At 31.7% G+C, this 16,531-nt stretch overlaps 1 protein-coding gene across 1 annotated transcript; it reads right to left on the bottom strand.

The window, feature by feature from the left end:
• Positions 1–12,161: 12,161 nt before the first annotated feature.
• Positions 12,162–13,575, bottom strand: LOC108310039 (protein SET-like). The gene has a single exon (XM_037741396.1). It carries the CDS (start codon positions 13,511–13,513, stop codon positions 12,641–12,643), a length of 873 nt encoding a protein of 290 aa, XP_037597324.1. The 5' UTR covers positions 13,514–13,575; the 3' UTR covers positions 12,162–12,640.
• Positions 13,576–16,531: the final 2,956 nt, after the last annotated feature.

The raw sequence follows: 16,531 nt of genomic DNA, 5'->3' as shown, positions 1-16,531 counted from the left end.
TTTAACAAGTTAAATATGAATGACTATTTAGATCCTTTCTAATTAGCTACAGTGGCAGAAGGTTCTCCATTGACCCCAGACTTGGATCCTTTACTATTAGCATACTAACCATAAAGGATATGGGAACATAACTGGAGATAAACAGCCGAATGTAATAATGCTAAAATAGAATGCTAGATTTATTTTTAACCACTAATTCAGGGCAGTTTTCTGTGTTGTTTATGCATCTGTGGTAATGACAATTTAGTACCCTAAGCCAATGTTTTTTCATTTATGACTGTAATTAGGAGGTGGGATGGAGGGTGACTGTACTGGCAGACAGAAAATAGTACTCCTGTTGCATGTTGAAGCCACTTCACAGAACACTTAAATACAAATTGAGCAATGCACTTTGTTCATACAGATATGTTTTAATGTTTCATAAATGATTCATATATTTTACCTTGTCCTAACCTATACAGAGATTATTCAAGTGGTTTCCAATACTGACACCCTCAATTCAAGCTCCTGGAACCAAGCCATTGCTGAATTATTATTTATTCCTTTATAATTTATTATTCTTAAGTGCCTTCTAATGAGTTTCATTGATTTGTTCATTGTGCTTCTCACAAGGCAGGTTGGCTACCTAAGTATGTTGACATTCGTATTAATTTTGAATAGCCTTCAATATCTTTCTTCATTTGGGAAGGGCTGATGAGACTATTCTTAACAGAAAAAGATATTTTTTTCTATTTTTATCTAGTGGTTTTGACATATATACACACATACACAATGCGTAAAGACAGGAGGCCACAATTGGAGTAGAGGCTATCTCAGGGAGTACACAAGTGGGTCATAATAACAATTATTGACACTTCCTTAATTCTTCCTAGGTTCTAGATGTTATTACAAATTTAAGTATAAACTAGTTTACTACTTCAAATAACCCTGAGAAGTGAATGCTATTATTATTTTCATTTTATATATGAGGAAAATAAGGCATAGAAAGGTTAATCGCAAGATCACACTTTGTTTTTTAGTCATTAGCTGAAGGGTTTAAGAAACACAAAATCAGAATGTAATTGAAGAACAAAGACTACTTTCCCTACCCGTCTGACTCATCTCTAAGCGAAAGACTGGGAGGCAAACCTGGCAGAACTTGATTACAACTTTCATGTGCACAAAGGGACTATGTGGAGCTCTTGAATGACTGAGGCTGTTGGAGTTGGCATCAGAAAAGGGATAAGTACAGACTGGCCTAAGGAGATGTATGTACCTAAGAGATTGGCTGAGATGATTTAGCTATCACTAATAGCGATAAGGTTACGAATTCTGGAAGTGAAAGGCAAGAACAATGTTGATCTGAAGCACAATCTACAAGCAAAGAACTGTGGCAAAATATTCAGTCATTTCTGAAGAGTTTATCAAGAACCAAGGGTGCTACATATATAATCAAAAGACAATCCCTGCTCTGATGATTCTCACACAAATGAAGTAACATAAATCCTGAAAATACACCATGTATACTTAGAAGAAACGTATTTAAAAAACACCTCAACTTACTCTAAATCAGCACATGAGCTCAGGTTTTATCTATTGCCTTAAATTCATCTCAATACACTAAAATCGAACAATAATATTTGCCATCTAAAACTCCCACCCCCAGATCGCCTCATTATTGGTTTATTCATTGGACTCCAGGAATATGGCAGGCACCAAAAAGTCAGTCATCACTTATAAATCTTTTAAGACTCTGTAAAGTGTTTTCAAGTGTATTTTCTCATCATTGCCATCACAACAGTTCAAACAGCTATTATTTTTCTGCCTTTGTAGTAAAAGAGATGACAATTAGGAAGAGAAATAAACCTTATGCTTTCTGTCGGCAGGCCTTTCCTAAACTCTTATCCTACACAGCAAACTTGGTAAGTGTGAGGCATTATTCCAAGAACACTGAAACCCCCCATTTCAATAGTTGCTTTAACGTATAATAGCTGACCACACAATAGATGTTGAGATCAGGAGGTATAAGGAGTTGATTCCAGCGTGTACTCTTAATTTCCTTCTTATTAGACAATTTTGTGCCCCAAGAGCACATGTAAAGTTAGGCTTCTGATCTATATTTAAGTGCTCTCTTGGGGTATCAAATGCATTAAAAACGTCAAATTCATTAAAAGCTTGTAAATTCCTTGCAAGTTCCAAATCACTGAGGCAGGCATCAGCCAAAACTAACTTTTCCAATCGCCAAAAGGCAATCTACTATTTTTTCATTTTTATATTGAGTCTTGAATTTGCCATGTCAATTTTGAAAATGAACTTGAGATCTACATAATCTATTTGTAAACTTGGTAAGATCTTACTATCAAAAAAATGATCGCAACTACTAGCTGCATCTTTAAAATCCCAATTTATAACATCACTAAATTTTACAATTTCTTCAACACACTGACAGCCATTTAGGTAGGTATTATTGATTATTACCTTGTATACTTGTATAGGGAACCATAATGGTCATTTGGTTATCAAAGCTTACTGGGGAGTATTGTTTTAATAATGTCTGCATCTAATGAGGAAGCCCAGAGTTATCCAGTGTTGTTTTACTGTTGTCATCAATCACAGCATGTTAATGAGTTGAATTAGAGTCTAGATATACTGAATTTGATTTAAATACTCCTGACATTATATTCCATAGCACTGTTACTAAATGTTCTTATGAATGTAAATTTACTTTGCAGCTTATATATTTTTACTCATCCTGTACACACTTTTCAGAGTTGTTATAAAAAAGAGATATGGGTACATAACTGGAGATAAACAGCCGAATGTAATATTTTACCAGTTACCAACATCTTGTGTTAGACATCATTTGGTTTCATTCGTTTTAACATAGGAAAATGAAGAGCATTTTACTTTTCAGCATTGATCATGCATGGTGTTATTGTGACTGACTTAACCCATTTATACAGGAGGCTGCAAATTTTGGGGGGAAAAATTAGACTTTGGTGACGACTTTGAGCTGTAGGATACAAATAAGTCTTATAAGCTTAGTGTTCCAATAATGGAATACTAGCATAAATGGGTTAATTTACCTGGTTCAAGTATCCAACTCAACTCTGACTTCCAGGCCAAATCATCAGCCCAAAAGAAACTTTTTGAAACTGTAGTAATCCTAGAAACTGATAGCATTGGTCTAAGAATTAGCTCTGAGTGCTGCTAAGACCAGCATTGTGCACCTTAGGCCCCAGTCTATCAGGCTCCTACACATGCTGTTTAATTGGATTTCTTACACCTTGACTGCTGTCCTTTCCTAACCCTGGGGCTGCTCATTACACCAAGGAAACAGTTGTTAATGAAATGTTATTTCAAGCCTTCTGCAAAGCCGTCTACTTTACCCTAGACTTTTTCTAGAAAATTATGCAACCTTTATCTGATGGCTAAACCCTGCAAGTCCCATAATAAGAACAAACCACACATTACATAATAAGTAATAAAACATAAATTAATGAAAGGTCCAACATGTTAGAAGAACTTAATTGTAAAGCATTCTAAATGGTAGTGTGATTTGAGTCATTAAGCCCATCTGGATCTCAGTTTCCATTTCTGTAAAATACAGGAGTTGGGGCACATAATATACACTCTTTCTCTGTATTACATTCTGTGATAACATAATTTTAAAACACAGGAACTTGGGGCAAAGAAAATATAGTCAGTATTTTCATAGAGGGGTATATAAATATCTTGAAACCACTTTTTATTGTGGATATATATATGGTTTTATATATATATTTATTTTAACAATGTTAAATATTTAATTCAGTGGCATTAATTATAGTCACAGTGTTGTACAATCACTTTTATCTATTTCCAAAACATTTTTATTACTCCAACAGAAACTTTGTAACCATCAAACAATAATTCCTTATTTCTCCTATCACTCAGTCCTTTGTGACCTCACATCTACCTTCTCTCTCTATGATTTGCTTATTCTAGATCTTTCATATAAATGGGATCATATAATTTTGTTCTCCTGTGTCTGAGTTATTTTACTTAGCATAATGTTATCAACAATCATCCATGTTATAATATGTATAATATGTATAAGAACTTTATTACTTTTACAGCTGAAAAATATTTCGTGGTATGCATATACTGCATTTTGCTTATTCATTCAGCTGTCTGTGGACACCTGGTTTGTTTCCAAATTTTGGCCATTGTCAATAATGCAACAATGAACATTGGTATAAATTACCTGTTTAAGTCTCTTTCAGTTTTTTTTCACTTCTTTTTGATGCATAGATCTAAAAGTATAAATGCTACGTCATGTAATTCTATGTTAGTCTTTATTAAAAACCATCAAACTGTATTTCAGAGCTACCTTGCCATTTTCCATTCCTACTAGCAATGCATGAAAGCTTCAATTTTTCCATAGCCTCATCAAACTTGTAGTGTCCATTAAAATGTATATATTTATACACATATAAATACACACACATATGTGTGTGTGTATATATATATATATATATACACACACACACATATATACACATATATGTAGAGAGAGTTGGTGTAAGAATTAGCTCTGAGTGACATATAATATATGTAACATATATATTTTTAAAATGGATATTATACGTAATATTCATTCTAGTTAACATAAAGTAGTATCTTATTGTGCTTGTGATTTTTCATTTCCCTAGTGACTTTGGAGCTTTTTTCTATATGCTTACTGGCTGCTTGTATATCTTCTTTTAAAATATATTTATTCATGTATTTTGCTTATTTTTTACTTGGGTTATTTGTGTTTTGTTGTTGTTGTTGTTGAGTTGTAGGAGATGCCCCTCAAAATGGACATGTTAAAACCCTAAACCTCGATGTAACTGCATTTGTAGACAGAGCACTTAAAGAGATAATTAAGGTTAAATAAGATGGTAAGGGTGGGATTATAATCCAATATGACTAGTCTCCTTATAAGCAGAGGAAGAGAGACCAGGAATGCAGATGCACAGAGGAAAGGCTATGTGAAGACAGAGTCAGAAGGTGGCCATCTACAAGCCAAAGAAAGAGTCCTCAGGAAAAAACAAACTTATGGGGGAAGCTTTCAGTCTTGTTTCAATTATGTTAAGGAGCTTCTCTTCTGTTTTCTAAGTATTTTTGTTATAAAATGGTGTTTGATTTTCTCAAATGGCTTTTCTATGTCAATTAAGATAATAATGTTGTTTCTTCTATTTGTTCTATTAAGGTAGCAAATTACATTGATTGATTTTATGATGAAGTGCCTTTGCATTCCTAGGATACATCCCACTTGTCTATGGTTTATAACAATTTTAATATGCTGCTCTATTTGGTTCTGTATTATATTGTTAAGAATGATTGATTCTATATTCATAAGGAATATTGATGTATAATTTTCTTTTATTGTGATGACACTAACTTTGGATCAGGGTAATTCTAGTTTCATAGGAGAAGTTAAGAAGTATTCCCCCATCTTATATTTTTTTGGAAGAGTTTAGAAGAATTGGTGTTAATTCTTTAAATGTTCAGTAGAATTCACCAAAGAGCCCATCCTGAATTTTAGTCAGGTGGGGTTGATTACTGAATCAATCTCTTCTTTCAGGTCTGTTGAAATTTTCTATTTCTTCTTGAATCAGTTTTGGTAATTTATTTGTTTCTAGAAATTTGTCCACTTCACCTACAAAATCTAAATTGCCCAAAAATAATTATTTATATTATTTTATAATTCTTATTTTTCTCTATGGTAAGTATTAATATCCCCACTCTCATTTCTAATTTTATTTATCCGTGTTTTCTCTCCTTTTTTTGCTTCTCATTCGGACTAAAATTTGGTTACTCTTTCCAAGAAACTGCTTTTGATTTAACTTCATTGATTCTCTCTCGTTTTTCTATTCTCTGTTTAGTTTAACTTCGCTATCATCATTATTATTTTCTTTCTTCTGCTAGATTGGCATTAAGTTTACTTATAACTTTATAGTTCCTCAAGGTATAAAGTTAGGTTACTGAGGATACATTTCTTATTTTTTTAATGTAGGTATTAAGAGCTATAAATTTTCCTCTGAGCACTGCTTTTACTGCATACTATTAGTTTTGGTATACTGTACTGCTTTCATTTCCATATATCTCCAAGTATTTTTATTTACTTTTAGACTTTTGTTTTGACATATTGGTTGCTTACAAAGGTGTTGTTTAATCTGCATGTGTCAATGACTTTTCCAGTTTTCCTTTTGTTATTGATTTCTAGCTTCATTCCATTGTGTTTGCAGGATACTTAGTGGGACTTCAATCTGTTCAAGTTGTGGAGATTGGTTTGTGGCGTAACGTAAGATCTATAATAGAAATATTCTATGTTCCTTGGAGAAGAATGTTTATTCAGCCACTGTGTGGAATGTTATATATATTCCTGTTAGATTTAGTTACATATTAGTATCATAAAAATTTTCTGTTTCCTTACTGATTCTCTCCCTATATGTTCTATCCATTATTGAAAGTAGGGTATTGAAGTCTCCAATCAATTTTATAGAACAACTTTTTATCCAGTCAATTCTATCAATGTATTTTTCATATATTTAATGGCTTAGTTTTATATGCATATATTGATTATTTTTATCTTTTTGATGTATTGACCTTTACTGTCTTTGTGGTTTCTTGTTATAGTTTTCATGTAAAGTCTGTTTCTGATATTAGCATAGCAACTCTATATTTTGTGTTAGTAGATTTTTGTGTTAGTAAATCAACTATATTTTGTGGTTACTACTTTAAGGAAATATCTTTCTTCATCCTTTAATTTTCAAATTTTGTATTTCTTTGGATCTAGAGTCTTTTGTTGACATCACAGAGGTTTTTTTTCATTTTTGTTTTGTGCCTGTATGTTTACATCCATTTGCCAATCTCTGACTTTTGATTAGAGAGTTTAATTTATTCACATAAAAACTAATAACTAATTAAAAAAAAACTAAATAACTTATGAATGCCACTTTGGCATTTGTTTCCTCTACGTTTTACACATTTTTGTCTCATTTCTTTCATTAATGTCTATTTTTAAGTTGATTTTTTATAGTGAATCATTTCTTATTTATTTCACATTTTCCATTCTGTACATTTTTTAGAGATGTTCTTTTAGCTTACTGTGGAGATTATGTTTAACATCCTAAATTATTAACAATCTAGTTCAAGTTGGTATCAAATTAACTTCTTTAGCATAAAAAAACTACTCCTATATTGTTCCATCTCTCTTCTTTATGTTATTTTTTTGTCACAATCTATGTCTTTATATATTATGTGCCAAATAACAGCCTAACAGCTATTTTTAAGTCTATTTTATACATTTTTCTTTTAAATTCTCTAGTGAATAAAAAATTGGGCCAGGAGCTATGGCTCACATCTGTAACCCCACCCCTTTGGGAGGCTGAGGCTGGTGGATCACCTGAGGTCAGGAGTTTAAGACCAGCCTGGCCAAGATGGAGAAACCCCATCTCTACCAAAAGTACAAAAAATTAGCCGGGTATGGTGGGGGGCACCTGTAATCCCAGCTACACAGGAGGCTGAGGCAGGAGAATTGCTTGAACCCAGGAGGCAGAGGTTGCAGTGAGCTGAGATCACACCATTGTACTCCAGCCTGGGCAACAAGAGTGAAAGGCCATCTCAAAAACAAAAACAAAAAAATTCAATTACAAAAAATACAACAATGCAGGCTTTTACATTTGCTCATGTAGCTACTTTTATGGTTATATTTCTATCATTATGTGGCTCCAAGTTACTGCTTAGTATTCTATCATTTCAATCGGAAAGACTCTCTTTAGCATTTCCTGTAGGGCAGGTCTAGTGTCACAAACTTACTCAGCTATTCTTTACCTGGAAAAGCTTAATTGTTTCCTCTACGTCTTATACATTTTTGCCTAATTTTGTTATTAAAGGGAGATTCTGCTGGATATGAAATTCTTGCTTAACATTGTTTTCTTTTCTTTCAGCGTTTTACATATATTATTTGATTACAATCGGGCCATCATGGCTTCTCCTATCAGCTGATAATCAGTGAATATCCCATGTTTGTGATCACTGATGTTTTTGTGCTAATTTCAAGATTCTCTCCTTGTGAAATGTTTATCCCTAAGAATTGTTAGAGTTTATGCTTTTTGGAGTTCATTGTACCTCTTGGATATGTAAATTAATGTATTTTATCATATTTGGGAAACTTAGACTATAATTTTTTTTCAATTTTTTTCTTCCCTTTGTCTCTCTCCTATAAATAACATCATATATATTCACTCGATGGTAGACTAAGACATATGCTACTATTCATTTTTAAATTCTTTTTCTCTCTGCCCCTTAAACTATGAAGAAAACTTAAAAGTACTCATACTCTAGCACAGAAGTAAGAACTTTCAATAGCTTTTTGTAGTCTATATACTAAATTTGTGTGTGTTTGCAATAAATTTGGGCTCCAACTGTATGTAGTAGCCTCCCATATTTTATTGTGTAAGCATATACACCATTGTAATAGTTATGATAATCAAGATTATAAAAGTTTTTCACAGCTTTTTATTATAAAGATGTGCCATGACTTATTTATTATTTGGTTGCCTTTTTCTTGTCCTGAGTATTGTTCTTATAAGTCTTTGTATATAGTTACATTAATTTTATAAATTATTACCAGTGTAATTAAATGGAAAATATAAAATATCTCTTCAGAAAGTTTTTTTTTACCAATATATATGTTTCCCTAGCAGTATGAGTATGATTAAAAGCTAATTTTTATATCAGTAATAATTTGCATTTGTAGAGCACTTGGCAATTTGTAAATTATAATCACATATTGATCCTTTTAAATATGCTAAGAGGTAAGCATAAAAATATAATTATCCTAATTTTACAAGTGAGGAAACTAAAAATCAGAGATATAATATTATTTGTACAAATGTAGACTAAGACAGTAATTTTAGTAGTCAAATTAATGAATTCCAAAACTTAGTTTAACTATTTAGTGGCATATTTTTATGTAATATGAGCATACAAGTTATGGATAAAAATGGAGATGATGCACAAGAATAGGTGGCTATGAAAAGATGACATATTTAGTAACCAATGTCATGGAACTAAAATATGTGAAAAGTGGTTATATTTGAACCAAGTTAGTTACTGGGTTACAAAGTATTGACATTTCCAAATATTCTCTTCTAAAAGAATCAGATACAAAATCATTCTGGTGATTACAAAACGCTTATGAATTTAAGGTTGTTTTTAAATAGATGAAGAAAAGAAACTACTGTCATGACTCACAGAACTTAATTATGTTCCATTTTTTAGATTTACTAAAAATGTTATGGTGGGGTAAGAGTAGGCCTAATAAACACTTCTGTAGGGTAACAGCCCATTTTAGTGATTGTTAGTTTCTCAATATTCCACTGTATCCTGAGAGCAGACATTATATGATTTCTATTCGTTTTAATTTATTAAGTGTGTTCTGTGGCCCACAATGTGGTCTATCTTAGCAGATGTTCCATGTGATCTTGAGAAAAATGTGTTTTCTGCTGTTGTTGGATAAAATATTCTATGAATGTCAACTATATCCAGTTGATCAGCTGAAGGTATTAAGTTCAACTATGTCCTTACTTATTTTCTACCTGCTATATTTGCCTATTATTTTCCTATTTGAGCATTTTACATGATTCCATTTTCTATATTTTATTAACATATCTATTATAGTTCATATTGTTTTCCTTTTTTTAGTGGTTACACTAGGGTTTACAATATACATGAGCAATCTATCCAAGCCTACTTTCAAATAATATGGTACCACTTTACAGGTAATTTGAGGATTTTACAACAAAAGAATCCTGATTCTTTCCTCCTATTCCTTCTATTATTGTTGCCATTTATTCTTTAATATAAAAGCATACATAAGCATATATGTATGCACATATATATATACACACGCATATAAAACACATATGTAATCAAATATATTTTGCAAGCAAACTTTATCTGTTAGACTAATTAAGAAGAAGGAAAATAATTTTTTTTTCAGCCTTGCTTATTTCTTCAGTATTCTTCATTTCTTCATGTAGACCCAACTTTCTGACCCATATTATTTTTATTCTCTCTCAAAAACTTCTTTAGATATTTCTTAAAAGGCAGATTCACTGAAAAATATTTTTTCTTTATGTTGTTTGAGAAAGTTTATTTCTCTTTCACTTTTGTAGAATAATTTCACAGGATACAAAATTCAAAATTCTATTTTGGTGGTTTTAAAAATGTTTTTTTTTTTTTTCAACACTTTATTGCATTCGACTTTCCTTTTGTGTCAGTTTTCAGAGAAGTTGGATGTAATTCTTACTTTGCTCCCCTACAGGTAAGGTGTTTTTTTCCTGTGGCTTCTTTTAAGATTTTTCTTTATCTTTGATTTTTAGTAGTTTGTAAATGGTATGCCTCGGTGCAGTTTTTATGGCATTTATCCCGCTTGGTATTCCCTGAGATTTTTAAGTCTGTCCTTTGAACATTCACATTAATTTGGAAAAGTTCTCAGTCATTGTTTCAAATATATCTTCTGTTTCTTTTCTTTTTTTTCTCTTCTTCTGGTAACCCTACCATGTGTACATTACATTATCGTAGTTGTAATATCTAAGAACACAATTCCCAGATATTTTGTTCTATTTCTTTCAGTCCTTATTCTCTCCAGTTTCCAGTTTTGGAGATTTCTATTTATATATTTTCAAGCTCAGAGATTCTCTCTTCAGGCATGTCTAGTCTGCTAATAAGTCCATCAAAGGTATTTTTTTTAAGTTACAATGTTTTTTATCTCTAGGATTTCTTTTTTGTTATTTCTTAGGCTTTCTCTCTGCTTACATTGCTCATATCACCTTACATGCTCTACTTGATCCATTAGAGGGCTTACTATATTAATTGTAGATGTCTTATATTCCCTACCTCACATTTTTACATTTCTGCCATTTCTGGTTCTGATTCTAGCTCTGTATCTTCAAACCATATGTATGATTTTTTGTTTGTTTGTTTTTGGCGTTTAGTACACCCTTGACATAATGTTTTAGGTAAAAAAGAACTGCTGTAATCACAATCTCATAATATCTTGGTTAGATGTTGGGGGAGAAGCATTCTAGAGTTTCATGGCTATGTTTTATTCTCTTAGTAAATTTAAGCTTCTGGACTTTGAACTTCATAAATGTTTCTATTTTTTTTTTCCTTCCCTCTTAGGTGAAAGAGAATAACTAAAGTGAGATGGAATTGAGTATTTCCCCTCTTCCACATGAAAAAGCTGGTGGTGATTTGGTGCTTCTTTTCCCCCAATTCAGTTAGACTGATAAATCCACAAAAGATTAAGCACTGATTAGTTTCTCCTGAGGACAGGCCTTGTTAGGAACAGAGAGCTCAGGCATATTTTATAATGGTTATTTTCCTCTCCTCTTGCCAAGACTTTGAGAGAACTCATCTTCAGCTTTTATTTTGAGAATGAGATCAATTGGAGGTAAAACTTAGAAAAGTGTGGAACCCCTCCCTATGACTAGATATTTCCAGAGTTTTTAAGACTAAGACTTCACACCTAGCTGAAAACTGAAACTTCAATTTTTCACCAATTAAGGTTTTTTGACTCAGTCACTGGTTCTTGTGGAGGTTTCTGCTCTGGTATGTTGTGATTCTTGGTATCCTCTAACATGTTTCTCCAGTTTGGGAGAGGGTGGCATGACTTGTGACCTCATATCTTTTATGGATCTAACAAGAGTTTTTGGTTTTTCAAGGATTTTTTTGTTTTTGTTTTCAAATTTTTTTTGTGTGTGTGTGTACACATTTAGTTTTATTGTAACAAAGCAACTTGTACACTTTTAAAGTTTAAAACTGAGCACCATCTTTCCTTTCCAGTGAAACAAAAAGAAAATTTAAAAATAAACAGGAACAAAATTACAATAGAGAATGTCAATTTCAAATAAGATCCTACAGGTTCTGCTGATTCTCCCATTGAGTGGCAGGGCTCAAGTCATCATTAGGAGAGAATTTATTTTAAAAGTGTCATCTTAAACTGCAAGGATGTCTGTCAAATGTCACAATTAAACATGCCAAGGGAGAAGCCATGTTGTCAAAATGCCCACTTACCCTACTCAAACATCTCAAACCCATCCTTTGTTGACCTTCTATAATCCCATTTTTTTAAGTTTTTTTTCTTTTTTTAAACAAGAGAAAGTAGACAGATACATGTTGGTAAATGCTAACTGTCCATATTCACATAGAGACACAGTGTACTCTCTGAGCCCAATATACAGAGAAAGGAAGGAAAAAGCTAGAATTCTATGCATGGCTACACAGGGGCCTAGCATCCTCCAGCTTCCAGCAGAGCGAAGGGAGCAGGTTTTTCTTTTTTCCCACAGAGCTCGGTGGTGGTGATTCCATACAGTTTTTGTTAAGACAGGAAAGGATAAAATGAATTTCAAACAGAAAGGGGTAGAGACTCTTTTCCCATTGTATCCTGTTCAAGATATTTCCACCAAAATAAGTTGAGAACCATGATATAGAGAAAAGAGACCTCAAAAACAGGGTGACTGAGCACAAGAGGGAAGGAAAAAAAAAAAAAAAAGACTGCAACTTGCTCCCAGGGACTGGAGAAAATTTAAAAAAAGGAAGGTTGGAATCCATCAGTGTTCTATTAGTCATCTTTGCCTTCATCCTCCTCTCCTTCCTCCCCTTCATCACCATCTTCATCTTCTTCGCCTTCATCCTCATCCCCTTCTTCATCAATATCTTCTAATCCTTCCTCCTCTTCATCATCATCATCTTCTTCTTCTCCTTCTCCTTCTTCATCATCCATATCAGGAACCAAGTAGTATTGTAATGGGTTTGGCCAAATATTATCTTTGATGACCTCTCCTAATTCATCAGCACCTGCATCAGAATGGTCAGTAAACCAGGTAAAGAAGCTCTCTGGTTCCTCATTCTGTCTCTTCCTGCTGGCTTTATTCTGCGTTTGACTTGAACGTTTCGTCAAACCCTTTCCAGATTTCCATTCGATTTCGGTGGACTTTGAAGATGGATCACCACTCTCATTCAGATGAAATTCTTTGGAGAGAAATTTATTTTCAAAGTAAGGATTTTCATCAAAATAAAAATATATTCTGTAACCTGATTTAATATCTTCAAATTCTGTCACTTCAACTGTGGTCAAATAATGCAGTGCCTCTTCGTCCTCCTCCCCAAGCAGGGTAGACACTTGTGGATGGTTGACAAATGTTGTTACCCAAAAATTTGGGATTTTGGCGATCAATTCTGACCTCTTCTGAAAAAATGGTTGGCGGAGTTTGTTATATTTCTGTTCTACTTTCAAAATCTCCTCACTGGCTTGTTCATTAAGTCTGTCTATTTCATTTTGTATTTCATCAATGTGTTCAATTGCTTCTTGCTGTTCTTTTTCTCCCTTCTTCGGCAAGCCTGCAGAGGCCGATGTCTCCTCCAGTCCCTGAGCAGGAGGTGGTCTTGGTTTCTTCTTTTGAGTCGGGAGTGGAGACTGGCGTTTGGGGGCCATGCTGCTGGGGAAGTCTGAGAACCGGAGCACAAGTCTTCTTGCTCGTCCGGAAGCAGGCAGAACACTCTGTTTTCAAATTTTTACGTGTTAGGATAAATTGGTGATTTTCAAGCTCTTTAGATGCACAACTGGAAACCAAAGAGTATAATACATATTTTCATACAAGCAAATGGCACTTCTTTTTTCAAATTCAAAAATTGGTGAACAGGATGTACTTAGAGAAATCATTTTGTACTAAAGCGAGTAGACAATGTAGCAAAAATAAGATACTATTCAAATTGCCACAAATAAAAAGGTGCTCAGGAAAAATTCAACCTAAGAAATAAAAGACTTCTGTGCAAAAACAAAAAAAAATGTTAAAATATGATGAACAACAGAAAAAGTGATCTGAATAAATTAAGAAGTATTATTGGACATCATGAAAATATTTTTAACACGTAAAATTGGTACAATTCAATCTATGAATCTAGACAATACAAATAAAAATTTTAGTTGGATTGTTTTCGAAATGTAATAGCATTCGCTAAAATATATATGGATTAATCAATGTTCACAAGAGCTAACTTTGCAGAAAAATAGAGATTTTCTATAAAGATATTAGTATAACAGAGGTATTGATAAATGAACAAGTCATATGTGTCAATAGAGAAAAAGCCTATTGAAGAACACATATATATTAGGATTTAAAATATAATAATGTTAAAAGCAAAATTCATAAAATCTTAATGCATCATAGTTACAAAAATATGTTAATTTCATAGAGAAAAATAAAATTTAATCTAATTAAACAAAAAACACACCTTAATACAACATATAAAGGTAAACACTAAATAGATTTTTAAAATACCTTGAATTATAAATTATAAAGTACAAGGAGAAGAAGAGTATGATATTTTAACAATAAATATATAGAGATAAAATTTAGCATAAAATTAATTGCAACCATTGACAAATGTGAGGCTGTGTTGAACATTTCCATCAACTCAAGCATATCTCTTTTATGTTTCTTCCAATCAATATCCTTCCACCCATGGCCCAAGATAATTCTTGATGTGCTTTCTATAACTAAATATTACACTTGTCTTTTCTAGAATTTTATATACATGGAAAGATATGGTGTTTACGCTTTAATGTCTAATTTTGTTCACTCAGAAAAATGGTATTGAGATTTATCTATGTGCTTTTGAGTATCAGCACATAATTCATTTTTATTGTTTGTTACTATGTATACAGATGTACCAGAATTTGTGTGTTTATTCAAATATTTTTTATGAGTTTTTGTTTTTTGGTTTATGACAATTTTATATAAATAACGTGTGGATATTAATGTCCAAGGCTTTGTGTAGATATTTTGCTTTTTTATTTATCTTATTTAAGTAAGAATAATACACTTGCATGATATAAGTGAGATAAATTATACAACAGACAGTAAAATCGTTTCTAAAGTGATTTTACCTTTGTTAACTACATTTGGAATTGTAAGCTTTCATTTTAGCAATGGCAGTGAGGATTTGGCAGGAACTCATAGTGGATTAATTTTTACTCCTGAAATAACTTGCATTTGACCATGTTGGATTATCATTTTCTATATTAGTAGATTATATTTTCTAGTAGTTTGTTAATTGTTTAAAATATATGTTCATGAGGAGTATTGCGTTAGATTTTTTTGCTTGTTTGTTTTTTACTGTGTGTTTTCTTGATTCATTTTCATGTATTTTATTTGGCTTTAGAATTTGGAAAATACTGATCTCCTAAAATGAGTTAGTCATTTTTTTCTTCCTCATTTTCTGAATGATTTACTGAAAAAATATAATTTTTAAATTTAAAACATATTAATAGGACTGATTAGTGAAACTCTGATTTTAAATTTTGTGTTTTTTTGTTTTTACTTTAAGTACAATTTATTCCATCCATTTAAGGCTATTTTGATTATTCATTTCTTCTTGAGGAAGCCTTGAAGTTATGATTTTCAAGGAAAATCTTTTATTTTTTTGTTATTAGTGTAGTATTTGTAAGACTGGTAGTGATGTCTCTTCATTATTAATATTGTATCTTTTTCTCTTTGTTCTTTGTAATTCTGGCCAAAAAAATAATCAATTTTATTAACATTTTTAATGAACTAACTTTTGACCCATTGATTCTATTTATTGTATGCTTTCTATTTTTTACTTGTTTCTGTTATTATCTTCATAATTTTCTTAACTATACTCTTTGATTATAATTTACTTTTTCTGGCTTCTTAAATCAGAAAACCAGATCATTTTTATATTCTTGGCTTTTTTCCTAAAGAAAGTATAAATGCTATAAATTTATTTCTAATTACTATATTAGAATTATTGCAAAAAATTACATTTTGCTTTGTTTTGATTTTGTTACAGTTATATATATTTACATTTATTTAAGTTACAAGCAAAATTTTTAAATAATTTTTTTCATGATTTTGATCTTTTTTTGGATACAGTGTTCTATAAATATTGATTAGACTGATTTGGTTGATATTGTTATTCAAGTCTACTATTCTTTATTAATTTTAAATATATATTTATATTACCTTATTAATTTTAATTTGCATAATTATACTGCCAGTTACTGAGAAATAAGTATTGAAATCTCCAAATGCAATTGCTAACTTGCTTCTTTATTTCTATTTGTTTTAGTACATGTTTCATGTGTTTGGAATTGGTCTGTAATTTTGTGCATATAAATTAGGATTATGTAATTTTATAAATTGTTTCTTTTATCACTTAAATACCTTTCTTTTTCATTGTAATCCTTCTTCTCCTGAAATCTGTAAGATTAAATATCAACTTTAGCTTTCTTATGATGAGGCATATATCTTTTTGCATTCTTTTCTTTTGAACATGTGGTAGGCTAAACAATGACTCTCAAAATATTTCCTAATCTATGGAATCTGTGAATATTATATCTTCCTTACATTGTAAAAGGGAATTTGCAGATTTTATTAAGTTAAGGAACTTGAAATGGGAGATTATTCTGGATTGTTAAGGTCAGTCTAAT

This window comes from Cebus imitator, unplaced genomic scaffold (assembly GCF_001604975.1).
Source record: "Cebus imitator isolate Cc_AM_T3 unplaced genomic scaffold, Cebus_imitator-1.0 Scaffold100, whole genome shotgun sequence".
Classification (NCBI taxonomy): Eukaryota; Metazoa; Chordata; class Mammalia; order Primates; family Cebidae; genus Cebus; species Cebus imitator.
The sequence above is the reverse complement of the archived record's forward strand: the minus strand, read 5'-3'. Positions and strand labels throughout refer to the sequence as shown.

Coding starts and splice junctions, on each gene's coding strand:
- LOC108310039 (XM_037741396.1), bottom strand. CDS start 13,513: ATGGCCCCCAAACGCCAGTCTCCACTCCCGACTCAAAAGAAGAAACCA.